The 23,280-nt window shown below is 44.6% G+C and overlaps 2 protein-coding genes and 1 long non-coding RNA gene across 11 annotated transcripts; 2 read left to right on the top strand and 1 right to left on the bottom strand.

Annotated features, from left to right (window-relative positions):
* Positions 1 to 1,359: 1,359 nt before the first annotated feature.
* Positions 1,360 to 19,936, top strand: TRIM13 (tripartite motif containing 13). 9 transcript variants are annotated; one of them, XM_071738820.1, is made up of 3 exons: positions 7,547 to 7,850; positions 14,436 to 14,619; positions 14,999 to 19,936. In XM_071738820.1, the coding sequence occupies exon 3, from the start codon at positions 15,002 to 15,004 to the stop codon at positions 16,229 to 16,231; it is 1,230 nt and encodes a 409-aa protein (XP_071594921.1). In that variant the 5' UTR covers positions 7,547 to 7,850; positions 14,436 to 14,619; positions 14,999 to 15,001; the 3' UTR covers positions 16,232 to 19,936. The 9 variants fall into 9 exon arrangements, with proteins under 9 accessions (XP_071594884.1, XP_071594921.1, XP_071594902.1 ...); XM_071738810.1 differs by lacking the exon at positions 7,547 to 7,850 and adding an exon at positions 7,857 to 8,054; XM_071738838.1 differs by lacking the exon at positions 7,547 to 7,850 and adding an exon at positions 8,087 to 8,249.
* Positions 17,843 to 21,033, top strand: KCNRG (potassium channel regulator). The gene is made up of 2 exons (XM_071738852.1): positions 17,843 to 18,420; positions 20,373 to 21,033. The coding sequence occupies exons 1-2, from the start codon at positions 17,843 to 17,845 to the stop codon at positions 20,626 to 20,628; spliced, it is 834 nt and encodes a 277-aa protein (XP_071594953.1). The 3' UTR covers positions 20,629 to 21,033.
* Positions 20,652 to 22,252, bottom strand: LOC139793919 (uncharacterized). Its single transcript, XR_011724875.1, has 2 exons — positions 21,806 to 22,252; positions 20,652 to 21,312 (listed from the first exon to the last, which is right to left on the bottom strand). It is a non-coding gene; the product is annotated as an uncharacterized lncRNA (long non-coding RNA).
* Between the last annotated feature and the right edge of the window lie 1,028 nt (positions 22,253 to 23,280).

The following is a 23,280-nucleotide window of genomic DNA, read 5'->3' as shown; positions in this document are numbered from 1 at the left end:
TTATCTACATAAAATGATCCAATACGTGTGCTGTGAACTGCTGATCTCCAATATTTTGCAGACAGCAGATCATTTAAATACATATATTTAAAGGCCTACTTATCTCTGAGCCAATTTGGGATAGAATTGTTGTTCCTCATGATTTTCAGCTGGTGTCTTATTTTGTGGGATTTCTCCTAGAAAGCTCCCTTCACATTTTATTACAGAATTCAGTATGATACAACTGGTGTAACCCATGTGGTACAATGTTGTATGTCTTTGAGGATAAAGGGTTAAGCAGATACTAAAAAAGCCTTGTTAAAAGAAATCTCATAGGAAGAAATATTTTCTTGGTCTGGATGGGCTGAATCAGTCACACTTACCCCTTTACTTGAAACATGGGGTGAAACAGTCTTCCTCAAAGTCATTCCTAAGACCAGTCTGATTTTAAGAGCAGCTACAAAATATGCTTCCTTTCTTTTATTGGACTTACTGTTACAGCCCATAAGCATTTGGGGTCAAGAGCTCACTTCCTTAAAATATGTCGAATGGGATTATTCTTGAACTTCTAAGAAGTAAGCATTAGGTGGAAACTGGTGTTTGTTTTGTATGGAGGGCGTCATGATTTTTGTTGGTAGTTTGTTGTTCACAAAATTAGTCCCATTTCAGTCACTGAGGGGTTTTTATTGTCTGTCACATACTGTGGGTTTGTTACAGCAAATGCTAAATGACAAATGTTAATATAGTATTAAAAAAAAACCTAAAAAAAGCAAAGATAGAAAGATACTCAGCTTTCAAATGACTCTGCATCCTGTTTTTTTTTTCCCTGTGCCCCTCTATCTCCTTTCTTCCCCAAAATGAGCACTGGGAATACAAACTCATCTCACCACATGAAGTCAGCATTGCCAAATCTGTTGGACTCCAGGGGACGGAGCTTTGGGGAGCAGAGCCTGGCTGTGCCTTGCTGCCTGCTTCCTGCTCCACTACTTTCTGAACTCGAGCAGCCAGTTTTACAGGCCAGCAGACTGCAGAACTTGTGAGGGAAAGTGCATGCCACAGCCTGGGAAGGTTGTTGGTGCTGTTTTGGAGCACATTGCCTCCACTGCCTATGTGCCTGGTGGGTAGGAAGCCTCAGGGGACTGAGGTCAGTGCAGGTCTTGTCCCTGTGCCCATTCTGTCTCCCTCCAGGTGTGGATCTTGGCTGCTGAGCACCTTGGCAGGGGCTGGTGACAGCTGGGTATCAAAATGGGTTGTGCAAAGACATACGTGTGCCCTGAGTGAAGGCTCCAGCACAGGACAAAATCAAGCAGACAACAACACTGGTCCGGTGAAAGTAAAGCAAACATCAGCTGGGAAGCTGGTAAGAAATGTGGCTTTTTTCTATGCCTTCCTTGGAGGATGAGGTGAGCAATTCCAGCAGGATAATAGCACTCTATGTGTAAATGTGCTTATCAGGCTCTCTAGTGCCCATTTGAACACTAGAGCTTCTACAGTGCACACAGGATTGCCCCAAGGAGATGAAGATCTGGGCTCCCATATTTAGAAGTATAATCGTGCTAGATAATGAAGAGTTAATTCAGATTCTGCCTTTCTTGAATGTGCATTTCTTTCACTGGGGAGGCCAAGTATTTAGGATCCTCCCACACTGGAGGAAAAATTATGCTCAGCATGCCTAAACATGTTTGCTGCTCACAGGGTTTTAACATTATTTCCTTGAACAGTAGCAGCAGAGACATTTTGTCTGGGAACCATGTTAGAAGAAAAGGGAAAAAAATGGTCCCATCCATTGCAAAAATGCAGGCATATTTGGAGGTCCTGCAGAAAGAAAATGATGGTCATTATTTTGTTCTCTAGCTCAGAACTTCATTCACAAAATACAACTCTCTCACATCAGCCCTGCAAAGTAGATCTACTGGCTGCAGACAAATGTGTTTCAGAAAGGTTCCCTGATACTTCCAAACTCGTATGAGAGAATCACAGAATCATCAGAGTTGGAAGGGACCTCTAGAGAAGGGGACTCTCTCCTGTTGTTACAGCATGTAACCATCATGACTAATCAGTTCTCAGAAAAATCATTCCTTTTAGCCCTAGTAGTGAAAAAGTCCCTCTGGGACTTTTTTTCTCCAGTGCCACAAGCTTCATGGAGACACTTACACCTGTGAAAACCAATTTAAAAAGCAGTTATTAAATATGCTGGAATGAGTTTAATAACATCTCCATACAACTTGCACAGCAGTGAATGATGGTGCAGGACTGGAAAATCAAGGTTTGTTTATTGAAAGCAGTGCTTCCACTCCCAGGGTCAGGCCTGTGGTTTGGAAGATGATACAGACAAAGTCTCAGATGAAAAACAGGTTGTGCTTGTACTTTTGAAATCTTCATTATAACGTGTTCTTGTGAGGATTAACGTTCTGTAGGAAGTCTTGTTTTATACAGTTAATCTGACGCTTGCCAAGTCATAGAAGAAATTGTACCTGAAAATTAATTTTGTTCCTCATTGTTCTATTTACTTTGGAGGTGATTTCTCCTTTCCTTTTTATGCAATATAAGCAAAACCTACCAGAGCAGAGCTTTGATCTATAGGCAATCACAAACCTCATTAAAACTGACAGGCATGCTGACCATGCTTTGTTCAGGAAGGAGCAATTAAGTTCTTCCACGCTGTAAGACAGCTAAAAACTAGAAACTGCTGCCCACGGCTTCCATGGCCAAGCACTGAGATGAACTAACTCGTATGAGCAAGCACTAATTTGGGGAAAGTCAGAGAGATTTCTCCAGGGACCGCTTGCGAATGTGGCAGCAAGAGCACAGATTGGTTGCAGCTGTGTTTGCTGTGTGCATGTCTGGGACCGGAAACACCACGCCAGAGCCAGCAGACAGTGGGAGAAGCAGTGGTGCATGGCCCTGAGAAAAAGCCAAGGGACAGCTTCTTCTGGGCAGGCATCCTGGCTAAAGCAGCAAACTTGGACTGCTGCACAGTGCTCCCTCCCATTTGCTTCCTCTGCGTGCAAGGAAATGGGACGTGGCTGTACATTCTTTGTAAATAAATAGGATTACACTAAGGAGATAACGGAATCCCACTCCCCTCCTCCCCCCTTGCAGAAAAATCTGGGAAAGTGTTAAATATTGGTTAACTGTGTGGGTCAAAGTTCTGTATTTGAAACGACAGAGCTTTTTGGTACTGCCAAAATAGTCACCCGAGACCCTGTAGATATCAAGAGAGTCTCTGAAATTCAGACCTCAAAACAGCAGTTGATCATTTCAGTGACTGATGATACTTCATGGCTTTTTAATGCCTGTTATTTCTATGATGCATATTAAAAGTAGCTTTTATGGAACAATAACAAGAAACTGTTCTCTCTGATCCCTCGTTTGGAGTGTTTAATCTAGTCCAGATGTATCTGTTGAAAAAAAATGCAGTCAGATATGATATGGTTGTGAAACCTTTATATACAAATAAGGTGTTTGATACACGGAGCTGTTTTGAACAGTTTCTTTATTTGTGTTATCTTACGGCATCTTTTAACCAAGCTGCAATTGGTGTCAAAGCTCTTGCTGATTTCTTTATATATTAAGGTCCCCACAGTGACTTCATGGTACATCTCAAGATTGTCTCTCTCCATTTGAGGGGATGCTCACACCAGCACAGCTGAATAAAACAGTGTGCTTCAAGAAGCATAGAATCATAGAAGAAGTCACTGTCCTGATGCCAGAGTGTATTCTGTGTGCTTGGACACCTCTGCAACAGGACATGAAGCCTTAACCTCCTTCAGTGGGCAGTAAAAGGCAGACTTCCAGCCAAGGATAAGGCTGGAAAATGCCCTCAACTCACATCTTTTCCTTGGTGTTTCACCCTAGAAGACAATTACAATCTGAGAGGCCTTTGGTAGCATGGCTTCAGAGAATACAAACCTGAAGGGGAAAAAAAAAACAACCAAACAACAAAAAAAGCCCACAGCAAGTTGCTTTTAACCCCAGCTACATTTATATATCAGCTTTTTTGTTAGACATCTTCTCCAGCACAGCACAGGGGGTGCCTGAGGCCCAGAATGAGCAGCTGGTGTGGCTGAAGGGGAAGGCTGTGTTACTTTTGGCAGCAGCGTTGGCAATAGGTGGCTGAAAGCATTTGTGAAATTATGGCCTGTGGGGGCACTTCTGGTTTATGCTGACGTGTGTGCAGGCTGCCACCGAAACAGGCCCTAAACAGGCCCTCTCCCTGGCTCTTCCTGGCGCTGGTGTTTGTTCGGCTGTGGGCTCAGCTGGCTGCCAAACCTGATCCTGCTGAAAACTAATTTTTTTTTTTTTTTTTTAAACCGGATTAGCTTTCAGTTCTGTTGGCAAGTGGATCTGGCCTAACATGTGGGCCATGAATGTCAGAGCCAGTGGAGAGGAGGCATCAGGAAAGCATGACTAAGGGAAGAGAAAAGGATGGAATTATCTATTTTGCCAGTAGCACAGTCTCAGCTTGGCTTAACCCCCCCATGAATCTACTTCTCGGGGTAAAATTACCTGTTACAGCTTGAACCACTTTAATGGCTTACTTTCACAGAACAGGGAAAATCTTGTTCCTCTTTCCCTCGCTCCTCTGATCTTAGACCTGATGAATGTCTAATCTTGCATTGAACTGGTTTAGCTTGTTGAATCAGCAGAAAACTAACCCAGGCAAAGAAGAGGGGATAGCATTCTGCTTGCTTAGTGGGTTGAATCAACTCAGTAAAGCATCTGATGAGTGTGGTAGAGCCAGTAAAGGTGAGAAGGGCAGCTGCAGACAGCTGTGAGGCTGCTGACTGAGCCACAGCATAGAGCTTTGGTCTCAGAAATCTCCTGTCATAATGCTCAGGTAGAAGAGCCAACCTCTGGGTTCTCTCTCTATTTTAAAGATGAAAACAGGTGCCATCCCTTTGTCTAACAACAAACACAGTATTTGTCTTGTAAAGCTGGAAGTTGCCCCTATTTTATAATTCTTTCCAAACTCGTATCCCTGTATTTTGAACTCTCCCATAGATCATAGAATTGTTTTGGTTGGGAAAGACCTTTAAGGTCATCAAGTCCAACCATTAATCCAGCACTGCCAAGCCAAGTCCACCACTAAACCATCTAAGCACCACATCTAAACATCTTTTAAATATCTCCAGGGATGGAGACTCAACCAGTTCCCTGGGCAGCCTGTTCTAGTGCTTGGTAACACTTTCAGTGAAGAAATTTTTTCTCATATCCACCCCCGGTACAACTTGAGGCCATTTCCTCTTGAGGTCATATCACTTGTTACCTGGGAAAAGTGTCCTAACATTTATCCCAACACTTTCCATCAAGATGGGCCTCTCCTTTAAGCCTGGATTTCCCTTGGGTTTGTTTCCTTATTAGGTAGGGAAATATTTCCACAGATCTACACATAATTTTTCCATCAGCTAGAACTTTCTCTGAAGCTTCAACAAATGACTTCTGGTGCTGCTTCAGGAAGACACTTCATGCTCTCTCAGTTGTGGGAATGTAAGCTCCTAAGCAAACTGCTATTGAAAAACCTCTATAAACAACAAAGTGTTTACAAAATGCTTTTAGAATCACAGAATCATTTAGTTTAGAAAAGACCTTTAAGATCATCTTGTCCACCCACAAATCTAACCCTGCCAGTTCCACCACTCAGCCATGTCCCTAAGCACCACATCTGCACGTCTTTTCAGTACCTTCAGGGATGATGATTTGAGCACTTCCCTGGACAGCCAGTTCCCATGCCTGACAACCCTTTCGGTGAATAAATTTTTCCTAATATTCAATCTAGACCTACCTTGGCCATTTATATAGATACACAGTATGGGAAGATGGAATTATATATGTGCAAAATGCTTCTGTGTGACTATATCAATGAGAGGGAATGCCCAAATAGTGTTTGATCACTCTCAGGAAAGCCATGGTATACTTAAGTATCAGTGCTGACCAGGCATTGTGCAGCAAGACACCAACACTCTGTGCTGGGTTTGCCCCGAAGTTTAAGCTTTCATCTTTGGCAGAAAAAAAGCCCATTTTGAGAAAAAAGAACATTTTGAGGTGGTCCTAATGTAGAGGATATATTCCATGTGAGCAGGCATCCAATCTAATGCCCATGCAGCTTCTTCATTTATAAGGAGACAGAGTAGTACCAGACCAGGTTATTAATGGACAATAATGTAATCTAAAAATCAGAAAAAATTTACATGAGAAATATATGAATTTATAGTGAGTGAGGAATTTAAAAGGCCATGTCATCATTTATAGCTTTAACCATAATATTAAGGATCACAGCCTGGAGGAGAATGAGGGGTGACCTCATCAATGTTTATAAATATGTAAAGGGTGAGTGCCAGGAGGATGGAGCCAGGCTCTACTCAGTTATGCCCAGTGACAGTACAAGGGGCAGTTGGTACAAGCTGGAGCTTAGGAGGCTCCACATCAATATAAGGACAAACTTTTTCACTGTGCTCTTTTGAGCACTGGCACAGGCTGCCTAGGGAGGTTGTGGAGTTTCCTTCCCTGGAGACATTCAAATCTCACCTGGATGTGTTCCTGTGTGACCGACCTGCTGGAGGAGACCCTGCTCTGGCAGGGGGGTTGGACTCAATGATCTTTCGAGGTCCCTTCCAACCCCTAACTCTCTGTGGTTCTGTGATTGTGTGATTCTGTGAAGATTAGTAGAATCAATAAAATCGTGATATAAAAATAAAATAATTCTTGACTTAAAAATGGCTTAGAGGGCCTACAAGGGTTTATTATTGGGTTTTGACAGCACTTCCCAGCATTGGTCCTGAGGGCTGGTCACTCACAGAACCACAGCTTAGGCTTGTTATTGAATGGCTTTTAAAATCTAGATCCCTGAACAATTGGAAGAAAGATGTGAGATGCATGAGGAAATTTAATTTCACAGAAATATGGTCTAGCCTGTGATGCTTTTTGTGTGGGTGGTCTTGAGAAATCCCTGTTGTGCTGATGAGTGACATGACTGCAGTGGGTGACTGAAGAGCAGGGGAGTGATGGGGATGCAGGAGGCAGAGCATGTGTGTTCTGGAAGAGCTTTTGATGCTGTGTTTTGTGAAGTCTAACCTGAAAGTAAGTTCAGTTTGGCTTCCCTGTGAGAGCTGCCATGTTCACTGAGAACTAACAGGACCACATAAAATGATGCAAATCACAAAGATTCTCGACAATCTCTGCACTTCCAGCCCGTTTCACAGTCCTGTTCTTAGAGGGTCCTTGTAGGCAGACACAGGATCCCTACTGTTCTGTCTCTTTGGGACTAGTTGTTAAGTTGGCATTGGGTTGATGGTTGGATCTTAGAGGTCTTAGATGGTTGATTATCTTAGAGGTCTTTTCCATCTTGGTGATTCTGAGATTCTATTCTGAGAGCCTTGGTAGATTTGTCAGGCCACGTCACTCCAACAGATTGACCTGTAGGAAATGTTACAGCCAGCGTGTTAAAGCAAAAAGGAACGCATCTCCATCCATTTATGAAGCATGTAATGGTGTCTGAGGATATCTGGCTAAAATGGTGTTTGGTTTTGTTTTTTAAGTGGTTTCAGGGGGTGGAAGATGCTCAACGAGATTGCCACCCAGCAGCACTCCTTGCTATGCTGTGCAACACACGCCTGTGAGCCGCAGTCTGCAGGCCAATTTAGCAGAGTTAATAAACAACAGAAACCCGTAAACACCTCGGCGGAGGCTCAGGCAGAGCCTGCTTGGCGCTGCAGACCTCGGCAACTGCCTTAGACAAGCGGCGTCCACCGCCCGTTCCTCGCTCCTGGCAGCCTCCGGGGCCTTCCCTGCCGCACGCAGGAGAGCGGAGGAGGAAGAGCAGCGGTAGCTGCTGCCCCGGGGCAGAACCGGCGAGGCGGCCGCTGGCCAAGGTGGGTGTGCGCGCTCCGTCCGGGCCGGCGGGCAGCAGCAGCAGCAGCTCCCGGCCCCATCTCCTCCGCAGGCCGGCTCGGGGCCTGCCCACCCCTCCCGGGCCGAGCGGCGGTGGCGGCGGGGCGCGGCGAGGAGGGGCCTGCGGCGGAGAAGCCGGCGGCCCTCGGTATCGCCCTCTGACCGCGCCGCCGCGGCTCGCCGAGGTGAGACTGGGGGGGAAGCGGGCGGCCCTATCCCGGAATGCAAGGGATCGGGGGGCGGTAGCCGGGCGGCCGGCGGCTTCGGGCCCGGAGGGGGCGGCGGCTGGGACCGGCCGCGGTGCCGCGCGGTGTGGGCGGCCGAGGCAGCCCGCTCCCTCCGCCTCCCCCGGGCCTCTCCGCCAGCCCCGGCCCACCATGGTGAGTAGCGGGAGCCGGTGGCGGCGCGGGCGGCCCCGGTGTCTCCGGCGGCAGAAGGGGCAGGGCCGGCTGGGAGAGTGAAGGCCGCGGCGGTGTGAGGAGGTGGCGCCGGGGGACCGCCGCGGCCGGAGCCGTCGCGGTTGGTTTCGCTCGCAGCCCTCCTGCCCCACGAGTCCCGCTGCTGGGGTATTCGTTGCAGGGTTCGGGGGTGACTTCCAGGGCCGCCCTCCCCCGAGCAGCGGTGCCCGACGGAGCGGCTGTGACCCCCGGGGAGGCCATGGCCAGCGGGCGGGCCTGGCGGGAATGTCAGCCGTGAGGCGGGTGTCGGGGATCCCCCGGGCGGGAGCGGGGTTGTAACCAGAATCAGTGGGCAAACGCCTGCCCGAGAGGGCCGGGAAGGTGAGCGCAGGAGCGTCCTTGGCTCTGCCTTTCCACTCGGAGGATTATCTGGCCGGGTGGATGGAACGGTGGTGTTGGGGCTGGAGCTGCACTGGACCAGCACTGCCTGTTTCTCTGGGCCTTGCTAACTATCTGAAGGCTGAAAGTGTTGTATGTACCTGGTACACCTGGAAAAAAAACTTTGGCCATGAAATAACAGGTTTAAAGCACGGCCACTTTCCTCCTGCTGTACCTGGAGGTCAGTCAGTTGTGCCACGTCAACAGGTCCACACCGTCCTTCCATGAGGTTGTGGTTCCTCTGGATGGGGTGAGCGGAGTTGAGTTCATTGCAGCTGTAAGCAGTAGATCCCATCGCCTTTCTTCCTGTCATATCTAAGAAAGAGCCTTTCAGGGGCTGATTCAACACGCCAATCTGACAAGAGGTTGGGGACATTGCTTCTAGGAGGTCCTTGGGAAGGAAGGGAGAAGACATCTCTTTTGACTGGTTCAGCTCCTCCTGGAAATGCAGCCTGTTCATTTAGAATACTTGCACAACACTGAAGAAAGCTTGCAATTCAAGAGCTATCTTTTTGTTTTGTGAAATTTTGGTTTTGTTTTCAGGCTGCTGCTGGCTGATAGGTCCAAGTTCTGTGCTGAGAAGCATGCTAGATGAATTTCTTTCTGGAGCGTGGGAAAAAGCTACGGTGGTTGTTTTATGTTTTGATTTGTTTTGCCATTCTTCTTCCTGATGATAAAACTCTGGAAATTGCTCTTTTTGGTGGGTGACATCTGCTGGGTTTGTACCTGGAGAGTTTATGTAGCTCAGGTGAAGGAAGAAACTGCTGTGCCTTTTGGTCTGTGTGCTACGCATGAGGAATTCCAGGGCCATCCAAACCTGGATTAGAAGTTACAAAGAGAAATTCCTGATGGCAATGTTGAAATATTGCTGTAGTTGCCCACACAAATTCCAAGTTGCTAATACAAAGGGATGTTTCAAAATCTGCATGGAACTTACTCTCTGAAATTAATGTCCAAAAGAAGACAGAAGTTCAGCTGTCCTAACCAGTCATGCAGGTTTTCAGTATATGTAGTTTGGTCTTACTGGTGGTGTTGCAAGAGGAGAAAAAAACCAAGCTCAAAATCTTGTCCATTTCTTTCTTTAAAATCCTAAGTTTCAGTGATGCCATAGAATAGAAAATTCAGCTCTATTTATAAAGCATAATTATTTAATTGGATAGGTGGGGCTAAAGTGCATCAGATCAGTTTTATTTTGATCATGAAACCTTTTTGTATATCTTTTTTTGTATTTTTAGGAGCATGAAAGTCTTCAGTGTTTGTCCTGCAATTTTGATGGAACATGTTTTAGTAAGCATGTTCTGCAGTGGTTTGCAGTCCTTTCTGTAAGGCATGCAAAGCTGCTTTTCTAGCTCCCTAACTGAGAAGTGAGCTCCTCCTTGGTAAAGAAGACAGACCAGAGCAAGTATTTTCTGCACTATGAATTTCCATTTCCTAAAAGACTGAGAACTGTCATTTTAGTCTTCATAGAATCATAGAATTGGCTGGGTTGGAAGGGACCTCAGAGATCATCAAGTCCAACCCTTGATCCACTACCGCTGCAGTTCCCAGCCCATGGCACTGAGTGCCACATCCAGTCTCTTTTTAAATATTCTTTGGCCCACTAAAGAATGAGCTGGGAGCCCTGGTGACAGAGGATATAAAGAAGGCAGAGGTGCTGAACGCCTTCTTTGCCTCTGTCTTTACTCCTGCAGGGTTTCCGCATGAGCCCCAGACTCATTTAACCCCAGAAGTAGTCAAGATAGATGAAGAGTTTGACATAGTAGATGAGGATTGGGTTAGGGATCAGCTGAGTAATCTGGACATCCATAAGTCGATGGGTCCAGATGGAATGCATCCAAGGGTGCTGAGGGAGCTGGCGGAGGTCATTGCTAGGCCACTCTCCATCATCTTCAATAAGTCATGGGTAACAGGAGAGGTGCCTGAGGACTGGAGGATAGCAAATGTCACTCCAGTCTACAAGAAGGGCAAGAAGGAGGACCCGGGTAACTATAGACCGGTCAGCCTCACCTCCATCCCTGGAAAGGTGATGGAACAACTTGTTCTTGTCACTATCTCCAGGCATATCAAGGATATGGGGGTCATCAAGAGCAGTCAGCATGGTTTTATCAAGGGTAAATCATGTTTGACTAACCTCATAGCCTTCTATGAGGAAATTACTAGGTGGATAGATGATGGAAGAGCGGTAGATGTGGTTTACCTTGATTTCAGTAAAGCATTTGACACCGTCTCTCACAGCATCCTTGTAGATAAGTTGATCAAGTATGGGTTTGGTGATCAGGTAGTGAGGTGGATCAGGAACTGGTTGAAAGGAAGGAGTCAGAGAGTTGTAGTCAATGGGGCAGAATCTGGTTGGAGGTGTGTGACTAGTGGAGTCCCTCAGGGGTCGGTACTGGGACCGGTGTTGTTCAATATATTCATCAACGACTTGGATGAGGGTATAGAATGTACCCTCAGCAAGTTTGCTGATGACACTAAGCTGGGAGGAGTGGCTGACACACCAGAAGACTGTGCTGCCATTCAGAGAGACTTAGACAGGCTGGAGAGTTGGGCAGGGAGGAACAAGATGAAATTCAACAAGGGGAAGTGTAGAGTTTTGCATTTGGGGAAGAACAACACGATGTCCCAGTATAGGTTGGGGGCTGACCTGCTGGAGAGCAGTGTAGGTGAAAGAGACCTGGGGGTCCTGGTAGACAAGAGGATGACCATGAGCCAGCAATGTGCCCTTGTGGCCAAGAAGGCCAATGGCATCCTGGGGTGCATTAGAAAGGGTGTGGTTAGTAGGTCAAGAGAGGTTCTCCTCCCCCTCTATTCTGCATTGGTGAGGCCACACCTGGAGTATTGTGTCCAGTTCTGGGCCCCTCAGTTCAAGAAGGACAGGGAAGTGCTTGAAAGAGTCCAGCGCAGAGCTACTAAGATGATTAAGGGAGTGGAGCATCTCCCTTATGAGGAAAGGCTGAGGGAGCTGGGTCTCTTTAGTTTGGAGAAAAGGAGACTGAGGGGTGACCTCATCAATGTTTTCAAATATGTAAGGGGTGAGTGTCAGGGAGATGGAGTTAGGCTTTTCTCTATGGTGACCAGTGATAGGACAAGGGGTAATGGGTGCAAGTTGGAGCATAGGAGGTTCAAGTTGAATATCAGAAAGAATTTTTTTACTGTAAGGGTGACGGAGCCCTGGAACAGGCTGCCCAGGGGGGTTGTGGAGTCTCCTTCACTGGAGACATTCAAAACCCGCCTGGACACGTTCCTAGGCGATGTACTCTAGGGGGCCCTGCTCTGGCAGGGGGGGTTGGACTAGATGATCTTTCGAGGTCCCTTCCAACCCCTAGGATTCTATGATTCTATGATTCTATGATCTCCAGGGACGGAGAATCCACCACTTCCCTGGGCAGCCCATTCCAATGTCTGATCACCCTCTCAGTAAAGAAATTCTTTCTAATGTCCAACCTAGACCTCCCCCGGCACAACTTGAGACCGTGCCCTCTTGTCTTGCTGAGAGTTGCCTGGGAAAAGAGACCAAACCCCCCTGGCTACCCCCTCCTTTCAGGGAGTTGTAGAGAGTGATGAGGTCTCCTCTGAGCCTCCTCTTCTCCAGGCTGAACAGCCCCAGCTCTCTCAGCCTCTCCTCATAGGGCCTGTGCTCAAGTCCCTTCCCCAGCCTGGTTGCCCTCCTTTGGACCTGTTCGAGGACCTCAATATCCTTCTTGAACTGAGGGGCCCAGAACTGGACACAGGACTCGAGGTGAGGCCTCACCAGGGCTCAGTACAGGGGCAGAATCCCCTCCTTGGACCTGTTGGCCACGCTGTTCCTGATACAGGCCAGGATGCCATTGGCCTTCTTGGCTACCTGGGCACACTGCTGGCTCATGTTCAGCTTCCTGTCAATCCAGACTCCCAGGTCCCTTTCTGCCTGGCTGCTCTCAGCCACTCTGTGCCCAGCCTGGAGCTCCCCATGGGGTTGTTGTGGCCAAAGTGCAGGACCCGGCACTTGGCCGTGTTGAACCTCATCCCATTGGAATCAGCCCAACTCTCCAGTCTGTCCAGGTCCCTCTGCAGAGCCCTCCTGCCTTCCAGCTGATCCACACTTACCCCCAGCTTAGTGTCATCTGCAAATTTGCTGATTATGGACTCGATCCCCTCATCTAAATCATCTATAAAGATATTAAACAGAACCGGGCCCAACACTGATCCCTAGGGGACACCACTGGTGAGCGGCCGCCAACTGGATCAGCACCGTTCAGCACCACTCTCTGGGCCCGGCCCTCCAGCCAGTTCTTAACCCAGCACAGGGTGCTCCTATCCAAGCTGTGGGCTGACAGCTTTTTCAGGAGGATGCTGTGGGAGATGGTGTTAAAGGCCTTGCTGAAGTCCAGGTGTTGTAGTTATTATCCCCCTAACACATGAGAAAATGTTTATTTTAGTGCTGCTACTGTGGCTAAAAGCTGTGAGTACAAGTTGGAAAGGGAGAGATATTAAGAAACAGGAAGACTCGAGTACGGGGGCAAAATCATCCTCTTCCTGTCATCCCATTATTTTTATCAGTAGGAAGACAGAAATGAAACCTTGACTGTTCTTGCATTGAGAATGTGCTTCAAAGTGACTTTCTGCTCACAGAAAATGAAATTGCTGAATGGGATCTGTGGTTTTAGAGGAAACCTTAGGTGGTAAGTGGAGTCATTGGGCCATTTCTCTGGGGCTTTGTCCCTAAATGTGATAGTGGCCTTCTTCTGCATGATGGCCTTATCCTGTGGATGAGTATAAAAGCTTGCAACTTTTCTAAACTCCCCTTAACCAAAGAAGCAGGGAGAATGCTCCTCTTCCTCATCATCACTGGAAAAGCGTGGGAGGTTTTCTTACACCTCTCAAGAATGTCACTTTTACTGTGAAGTCTCGCTGGGACTGTGTCTGTCCTCCTGTGACAGAAACTCAGAACTGACCTTGCTTTTCTTCCCTGTAGCTATCTTTGCTTTGATACTGATTTTATTGCTCTTCTTGTCCTGTGCAGCATGGATCTGCCCTTGCAACTCTCATCGAGGTTCCCATGTTTGCCCCTTTATATACCTTTGAGGGGACAGGAACCTTAGCAGTAACATCAAAACTAATTAAAAGAGCTCATTGATATGCTTTTCTTTCAGAAGACTTCTTTGAGCCTCGTTTTTTGATACAACTTTTCATTTACAAAAGGAATTTTATTACATATATATATTAATACATATTGTATAATATGGAAGGAATTTATACAAGGGAAACATTTTTCTAATTATAGCTTGAAACTAAGTGTTTGAGAGTTTTGGCAAATACAAACCTTCACCCATTTTGGTCTTAGTTAGCTCTTTGTTTTCTTAGAGTGTGCTGTAAATTATAAGATGTCTGCATCTGAGAACTTGGCTATGAGTAGAGGCACTGGGAAGGTAATGAGCTGGGTCCCTTCATTGAGATTTTCCAGTACAATGAAGTATGTGACCTTCCTGTAGGTCCTGTCAAGGAAAAGGAATTGCTGAGGTATGAATGCTCTGAGAATGGAATTGGAAATAGAGATTGTGGCTGAGTAAAAAAAGGTTAAGAGTTTTGTGATGGTTTGTCAATGACTATGGGCAGTTGTTCTTTGAAGTATTTTAACTTTATGCTGAGTACCTCAGTGGTAACACATTCACTTGGTTACTTAAAAATTTTGTTGGAGCAAGAGAAAAGCTAACTTTGAAAGTGAGTGGTGACTCCCTTTTGTCTTTTCAGGCAGAACAAAGAGCCACATCACATATTGTGTAGCTGAAGAAATTCTGAAGCTGGGCTTTTTCAGTCACCTTTAATTTTGCCTCCTTACTATAGCAGTGCATGAAATTTGAAACTGAGGTTTGGATGCACTGAGCAAGCGAAGAGTAATCAGATCTTAGCAGGGCATATCAGCTGGGTATGTACTGTAAAAATGCAGTTTCTGAGTATTGCATCAGTGAGGAAAGATGTAAGTCGTGAACTGTTACTATGAGGACACGAGTTATTTTCATTCAGAGTCCTTGCTGGGTTTGGCAAGCCTTCTTTTCCAGCATTTCTAGTTGAGAGTCCAAAAATGGTTCTGCCTGGGCACTGAGCTGTTCTTGTGCCTGCCATCTGGTGGCCAGATACCACAGCTGACTGGGCTGGCTGCATGGGCCCAGCTGAGACTCTCTCATAAGGATACTGGAGAAGAAAGTAGATCCTTTTCTTACCGAGCTGTATCTCAGATGGTGATCAGGGTTTGCACGGTTTTCCTGGAGGAAAAATAGATTTTTTAAGTACTGTTACTATCTTCTCTTTCCTAGGATATGATGGAGCTCCTAGAAGAAGATCTCACCTGTCCTATTTGCTGTAGCCTTTTCGATGATCCTCGTGTCCTGCCTTGTTCTCACAACTTCTGCAGAAAGTGTCTGGAAGGAATTCTTGAGGGAAACGTGCGGAATGTGCTTTGGAGGCCGTCTCCTTTCAAGTGCCCCACGTGCAGGAAGGAAACTCCCGTTACTGGAGTCAACAGCTTGCAGGTCAACTATTCCCTGAAAGGTATCGTGGAGAAATATAATAAAATCAAAGTAACTCCAAAAATGCCTGTGTGCAAAGTGCACAGCGGGCAACCCCTTAACATTTTCTGTGTGACAGACATGCAGCTGATCTGCGGGGTTTGTGCCACCCGTGGTGACCACACAAAGCACATTTTCTGTTCTATTGAAGAAGCTTATTCCCAGGAGAAGAGGGCTTTTGAAACCCTGTTTCAAGGCTTTGAAACTTGGCGTTGTGGAGATGCCCTCTCGCGGCTGGATACCTTAGAAACCAGTAAGAGGAAAGCTCTGCAGATGCTGACCAAAGATTCTGACAAGGTGAAAGAGTTCTTTGAGAAACTGCAGCACACACTGGAACAGAAACGGAATGAGATTCTCTCTGACTTTGAGACCATGAAGCTTGCGGTGATGCAGGCCTACGATCCAGAAATCAATAAACTGAACACAATTCTGCAAGAGCAACGGATGGCTTTTAACATTGCAGAGGCCTTCAAAGATGTGTCTGAACCCATTATATTTCTGCAGCAGATGCAGGAGTTCAGAGAAAAGATCAAGGTGCTCAAAGAAACCCCTTTACCTTGCTCCAGTGTGGACATCAGCACTACAATGAAGAGCTTCGATACCAGCCAGTGGAATGGAATAAAACTTGTTGATGTGGACAAACTGTCCTTGCCTCAGGAAAACAACACTCTTAAATTCAAGATTCCCTCAGTCTTTTCACGCAGATTTATGGTGACCTCTTTAATTTTCTTGCTTGTTCTTGCTGTCACCAGAATGCCCATTGTGGAGTCAGTTGTTGACAATCTCCAGTGCTGGAAATCTCAGTTCTTTACAATGAGCTTGTCCTATCTGGCAGATACAGTGGAGATAGCAGATCATGCTGTCTTTTACTGGGAACAGATGACAGATGGAGCTTCACTTCTAAGAGAAAAGTGTAAAAACTATACATTGGTTGTACTGGATAATGTTGCACAGTTTGTGTGCAAATATAAACTGTTGTGAAGTCCCTGACGAAATGTAAGAACTAAGAGAGATCTGAGGAAGAAAACATAGAAATTCTTCAAATTAAGTAATTTTTTTAAGACTTCCAGTGAAAGCATTCAAAGGTTCAAGTATTTCCAAAACATTCATGCTACTCATGTAGTTTGAGCGCTGATAAAGTAGATGAGAGAAACCTTTGAAAAACACATTGTTTCTGGTTTCTTCTCTCAGTGATGATTATGAGACTATTATTCCCTGTAAATCATTTTTCTTACCAAAATTAGGGCCAAACTGTCTACCTTAGTTTAACGTTAATGTAACTGTAGAATAAGCTAAAATCACTTCCTAAAGGATCATAGTTTAAAAAATTCTAACTGGGAGGTGGTTTGGAAAGAGGAAGTGCAGTTGTGATAGACAAGAGCACTGTATTGAGGGCTTGTTGAGGACTGCCCTTCCACTGTGAAATACAGAGTGTGTCATGCACATTCTGGAACCACCTTCTGTGTGAGGATGTTACTTCTCACTTCAAAAAGATACGTGTATATTTTTTGTATAATCAAATGGTGTCGTTATCCTGTACATTCAGATTGCTGGTTATTGTTTACATGTTCTATACAAAATATATCTTCAGGGCAAGTGTGAATTCTAGGGATAGAGAAAAATCAGCTGAGGTTGGTAAGAGAACCAGCTGCAAGGCAGTATGTACCTTGCAGACAGTACATATGTGGCAGTTTACTTTTCCAGCATGAAATTGTTGGGGTACCTGAGCTGTTCTGCTAGATCCATGTTTTTCTAAAGCCTTAATGTAAAGAGTTCAGTCAGTAAAAGGCATGCATGGGTCAGCCATGGGATGGCAGCTCGTGCTCTAGCCCTGCAAAGGTGGCAGGTAGAGCAATTTCTCTGCAGTCTCTTGTCTCTAGGTCATAATTCCAAAAACTGTGAAGAATGGTGAGGTGATTCCTTGGAACAGAGTGCCTAACATGACAGGAGTATGGAAGTTATTAGTGTTCAGAAGTGCTTTACCATCGGAATATATATAGGCTCTCCTGCTGATACCATATTATCATGTACCTTGTTTCAGGAGTGAACTAAATTTTCTGAGTGTATTGACTTGGCCATAAGGTAAGAGTGATTTAAAGTGAATTGTAAGCTCAAGTTTTCTGAAGTGCCCTTCTTTAAGAGCATACAATACTGAAATGTATTGCTGGAAGCACATCTAACCTCTTTTCTGCAGTGGTCCTGTGAGAAACAATGTAGAGAAAGAAAGCAGTTAGTTGGTATTTCCAGGAAACAAAGGTAATGCTTGCCATGCTTTGAGGATGTTCCTTGGCTTATCTCAAGGTTTAATAGGTTGTGATGGTCAATTAACTCTCTTCTAGTAGTCCTTGCAAGCTGTTCATTTCAAAAATAAAATACTAAATTCCAAGAATCAAAGTTTCCAAGCAACCAAACCCTGCAAACAAAACTATTGTACATGATATTTACATCTTTGTTGCCTGGGAATCCTGTTACTGCTCCACACCTCACTCCAAACACTTGCTGAAAGCACTGAATGGTTCTTGCAGTTCAGGAAGGATCAAGTCACAACCACATAGATCAGAGAGTTACAGTTTTTGAGTGGCTGAGGTAAGGATGAGCAACCGAGAGGTGGTCGCTCTGAGCGTGGGAGGGGTGAGATTTGTGACCCGGGCTTCTACTTTGCAGCAGTTCCCTGAGTCCAGGCTGGCACGGATGTTGAGTGATGGTGACCAGGAATTCAAGCTGTTAAATGGAGAGTTTTTTGTGGACAGAGATGGAACTTTGTTTAGTTACATCATGGACTTCTTGAGAACTCTCCAGGTCTCATTACCTACTGATTTCTCAGATTATCAGAGGCTGCAGAGAGAAGCAGAATTCTATGAGCTGTACCCTCTGGCTGACCTCCTGAGCCAGGAGCACTTGCTGAAGCCAAGGCTGGAGATCTTGGAAGTGCTTTTTTCTCTCCAAGAGACGCAAGCCTTTTTCCGGATCTTTGGTTCCTGCAGCACCACTGTTGAGACACTTGCTGAACAGGTCACTGTGTTTACAGGGCAGCAGTCAGGACAGAGGTGGAAGAGCCCTTTTACCTCTCAGAAACCACTCATTCCACTTCCTTTGGAAAGACCTTCTCATCACGACGTGGTGTTTCGGTGTGGTACTGACTACTCTGCTGGTGACCACTTTGTGGCCAGGTACCCTCCCTCGTGTGTCTTCTCACTGTGAAACTTCTACTGTGTGATTTCTACTTCATGAAGTACATGTTGTGTGCTGGCAAACTCATTTTACAGAAACAATCAGACTGCTGTCTAAAAGAAAAAGAGATATGTTTTCTCCTTTCTGCTAATTTCGTGTTATCTTTTTATAGTTCTGAAATACCCACTTTAATTTCTGTTACATTGATTTGCCTCTTCTTCAGCTTTCTAAAATACTGTTCTGGATGCTTGTTTTTCAGTTCTCTTGGGTTTTTCTCTGTATCTGCCCTTTCCCCCTTGCTCACTCTCTCAAGCTTTAGAATTTCATAGCATCACTGACCTTCTAGAAGGTCTTGAAAAAGTTCTTGACCTTCTAGGTTCTTGAAAAACAGAGTAAAATGAAGCAAAGGAAACCAACTCAATAAAGAGTACACTACTGGAGAAACCTAAAATCTCCACAAGCTCAAGGTTCAAAAGACTTTCATATGGAAAAGAAAAAAAAAAAGGCTAAACAGGGTTGAAAACACCAATAGAACTAGGACTGAAGTTCAGGGACTGGAAAGCTTTTGTAGAGCTTTTTATTGAGGGGAGGGAGAAGGAGTGGAATATTAACTATATGCTACACAGTGGGTTTTGTTTGAATTCAGAGCCAGGTTATTTTTTTATTAAGATTACTGAATATTGGTGATTTTTTGTGATAGCAGTTCTGTATTGTAATGACAACTTATCTTTTTAAAACATGCTTTTACTGAATGTCTCTATTGTATGGAGACATGTTCTTACTGTATAAGAAAATGTAATGTAATTTGTCTCTTGTGGCTGTTAGAACATCTAGAATTTTATGGAAATTTCATCGAAATAATTCCAAAAGGTTTAAGCTTTCTGCATACAGGAATCAACACAGCAGTCCTTTGTTTATTTAAAAAAAAAAACAAAAATCTTTCTTCTAGCTTTCTTTAGCTAAGCAAGTAGAAGAAAAACCACTTTGCTTTTGCAAAGCAAAATGTTTTTATGTGTCAAACCTTAATTTTATAATGCATTACTAATTTTAATGGACTAACAATTGGTTGAATAGGTTATGGCAACTTAAATAGTGGGAGAAATATTCCTGATTCTTTACTTTTTTGCTTCACTCTTGGTAAAAATTTTCCTTTGCAGATCAATAGAAAAGCTTATCTTGATCAATGAAACAGTGAAGTTTGATTATGGTGCCTGATGAATTTCTGTAGACGTAGTCTTTGTGGTGCCATCAACTCTTTTGCCTTTTTTTGTGCTTTCCATGAATGCTTGATGTACCTCCCATGAACTGTGGAACAGATTCACCCCTGTCAGCTTTATCTTTTGTAATAGTATTTTTACCTGACTTCTGTTCCTCAAAATGTCTGGATAGATTCCTGATCTGTACTTTATATCAAGCAAAGTTGTTTGAGGCAATGTGAAAATGATTTTCATACTTGTTACCACAAGACCTGCTGTACGAAGTAACTTTTCAATAAATGTCACTCTTTGTAGAGAGCTCCTGTGTAATGAATAGTGAGATGCTGTGGGGGTGAATGTGCCTTCAGTGCCCTTTCTGTCACTCTGACATGAAGAACTGTTGCAGCCCTGTGTAGAGCAAGCCAGTCACCTCTCCTCTGTGAAATGAAATGAGATGGAGGTCATCACAGCTGTTTCTTCAGAAAGTAAGATTTGGTGAAGGAGAAGTTATTCCTTTCTATCATGTAACTGGACGAGCAAAGAATTACAGTTCTTACAGTCAGGGAAAGAGTTAAATTGTCTTCAGAGAGTTAAATTCTCTTCAAAGGTATTTAAAAAATATCCAGAACCTTGGCTGCTGTTAACCTGTGCAACTGTGCTGGCTTGTACCATCCAAGGACCCAGTTTGTTCTTAAAAAAATAGATTCCATCCTTCAAGAAGTAATTAAAGTGTAACTGCTTTTTTCTGATTTTAGGTATGTTTCCATAAAGCCTGATAACAGAAAGCTGATTAATGGCACCAATGTGCTAGGCCTGCTGCTTGACACTTTACTGAAAGATGGATTTCGCCTCATAAGCACCAGGACGGTCTCCAGTGAAGAAAAAATTGAGTGCTACAGTTTTGAAAGGATGAAGAGGCCTCCAGCCCTCACCATCACAGTAGCACAGGCAACATCACCCACATCTGGGGTAGCACAGGCAAAGAGAGGCCAAGTACAGAAAGGGAAATAAAGCCTTTTCCTTTCATCTTTTGATGGTGGAAGAGGGGTGTGTCAGCACCAGTGGCCTTTTTTGTTGGATTGTTTGAAACATCAACTATTGAGGGAAGTAACAAACAAACAATTTTTTTTTCCAAGTGTTGGGGAAAAAAAAAAAAAAAAGCTTTCCTGACTTTTACTGCTCCACCCTCTTCAACTCTAAATAAAAGAGACACAGATTCAATACTGGTTTTGTGGACCAGAGTCCAGCATTTTCAAGGGTGGTTTTTGTTTTTCTCCGTGGCTAAAATTTACATCAGGACTTATAAAAAATGAGCCATTCCTTCTAGAAAATAATTTTTATGTTCTGTGCTAATCTGTAAGTGGATTTAAAATGCATTACAGTAGACAAAGAAATAAAAGCATGACACAACCAGCATCCCAGCAGTTTGGAGAAGTGGCTGAAGGAGAAATGCAAACCTCAAGGGTTGAATATTGCTTTTACTTGCAAAAGATAAATGTACACTGCTTCTTTTGCAGTGCCCTGAAAGCAGCATAACAGAAACACCCCAAGTTGAGTTGCTGTGTGGCTGCAGCCATGTGAACGTGGCTTTGTGAAGCCACCAGCAGTGTCAAGGAAATAATGTGTTACTGTCTCCTGCAGAATGCTCCTCTGTTCTCTCTTCCCACTCTGAAGGCATGATGCTGCTCTTCAGCCCTGAGAATTAAAATGGTAAAGGTCCTTGTGAACAAAGGGTCAGTTAATTTTTAGAACTTTAGCTATAAAAAGAATGAAAATGTGATAAACAGTCCTTCAGATGGAGGAGTTAGTAAAATTTTAAGTAAGATAATACAAGGGATTTCTTAACACTGTTTTAAAGTGCAAAACATAATTGGGAGGAAGGCTTGGCAGAAGTGGCTTTCAAAGCCCTGGGAAAGTTGGTCCTGTAGCATGCTTTGTAGAGATGCCAAAATTAGCTCAGGTACCAAGAGAGGTAGGTTAATGAGGCCTTATAAATTAAGAATCTTTTGTCCTCCCAGACAGGGAAGAAGATAGCAATAACTTCAAGGAGTCATTTGAGTCTGACCTTTGTTGTTGGTAGAGCAACATCTTTCCAAAGTTACAAACAGCCAAGTACAGCTCATTTGGGCTTTCTTGGATGACTGTTTAGATCCAACTTTTCACTAGCTTTAAAATATGTATTTATTACCTTATTTGCAGCACTTCAAAACAGGGGGGGGGTGGTGGGAATCATGCCTCTTACTTCTTGCCCATAGGAGTTTCAATGAAATGGATCTTCCCAGACGGGTGGTGCCACTATTGGACATCTCTTTTATTTTGCTACCACATTAGTGCATTCTAGCTTGACACAAGTTCAGAAGTTCAGTGGCAGCAATGAAGTCCCCTTTGCTTGTTCTAGAGCTTTCTGGGTGAAGAATAATGGGATTATGGGACTACATCTCCTAAGCCATTTACAGGTTATATAATGTAGTAAATGTTGAGAAATGTGTGGATGCTTTCAGCTCAAATGGGATTTTTGTCAATAGTGTCAATATGTTCCTATTCCTCTTGGTATAATACAGTTTTTACAATGAGAACCATCATTCACTGGAACAGCCTCCCCGGGGATGTGGTGGAGTCCCTGTTTTTTACTCTGGAGGAGGCTCAGAGGAGACCTCATCACTCTCTACAACTCCCTGAAAGGAGGGGGTAGCCAGGGGGGGGTTGGTCTCTTTTCCCAGGCAACTCTCAGCAAGACAAGAGGGCACGGTCTCAAGTTGTGCCGGGGGAGGTTTAGGTTGGACATTAGAAAGAATTTCTTTACTGAGAGGGTGATCAGGCATTGGAATGGGCTGCCCAGGGAAGTGGGGGATTCTCCATCCCTGGAGATATTTAAAAAGAGACTGGATGTGGCACTCAGTGCCATGGGCTGGGAACCACAGTGGCAGTGGATCAAGGGTTGGGCTTGATGATCTCAGAGGTCCTTTCCAACCCAGATGATTCTGTGATTCTTCTGTGATTCTGTGATTGCTGGAGATTTCAAGGTGCAGTTGGACAGGGTGCTGGGTAATCTCACCTGGGCTCTCTCCTACAAAGGGTTGGAGCAGATGAACTTTTGAGGTTCCTTCCCTGACTCAGGTCAGACTGCTGATAGCAGCATTTGGGTGACACAGCAGACAAGCTGTGTGGGAGCCCTGTCCTGACAGGTTGCTGTACTACCAAGACAATGCTACTGGCTTTCTAAGTTAATTTTGAGGTCTGTGTACTGACTTCCCAAAGAAGTTCCCATTCCTCAAATTGGGATAAAACTGAAACCAGTAAACATGAGTACTGAGTCAGTAAGTGACTGTATATTGGTGGTGAGGATACTTACCAATAATAGAAAGAAACATGAGTGACAACATTTTACAGGGAAAAAGAGGAAAAAAGGGGACTTGAGGCTGTATTTAAACATCACATCTTAAATGATGCCTGACAGCAGCAGTGTAAACTGAGACTTATTTCAGATCCCCTTGTAGTAAGAGAATTATTAGTCTACCTCACCTACTGCAGCAGTGAGTTTGTTTGCCTTGCTGTAGCAACCACTTTGAAACCTCAAGTTGGAATTACATTTGTTTTGTTCTGCTTTTAAATAAATGAAAATACAAAATATTTCCATTTTTAAAAAGCCCCAGAGTTTTAACC

Source organism: Heliangelus exortis, chromosome 1 (assembly GCF_036169615.1).
Source record: "Heliangelus exortis chromosome 1, bHelExo1.hap1, whole genome shotgun sequence".
Taxonomy (NCBI): Eukaryota; Metazoa; Chordata; class Aves; order Apodiformes; family Trochilidae; genus Heliangelus; species Heliangelus exortis.
The sequence above is the reverse complement of the archived record's forward strand: the minus strand, read 5'-3'. Positions and strand labels throughout refer to the sequence as shown.

What these genes read in the sequence shown, in the direction of transcription:
- TRIM13 (XM_071738777.1), top strand. Translation starts at nt 9,290, where the DNA reads ATGCTAGATGAATTTCTTTCTGGAGCGTGGGAAAAAGCTACG. An exon ending in GAGCGTGGGAAAAAGCTACG is followed by an intron (nt 9,332 to 14,998) that starts GTGGTTGTTTTA and finishes TCTCTTTCCTAG; the next exon opens with GATATGATGGAGCTCCTAGA.
- KCNRG (XM_071738852.1), top strand. Translation starts at nt 17,843, where the DNA reads ATGAGCAACCGAGAGGTGGTCGCTCTGAGCGTGGGAGGGGTGAGATTT. An exon ending in GGTGACCACTTTGTGGCCAG is followed by an intron (nt 18,421 to 20,372) that starts GTACCCTCCCTC and finishes TTCTGATTTTAG; the next exon opens with GTATGTTTCCATAAAGCCTG.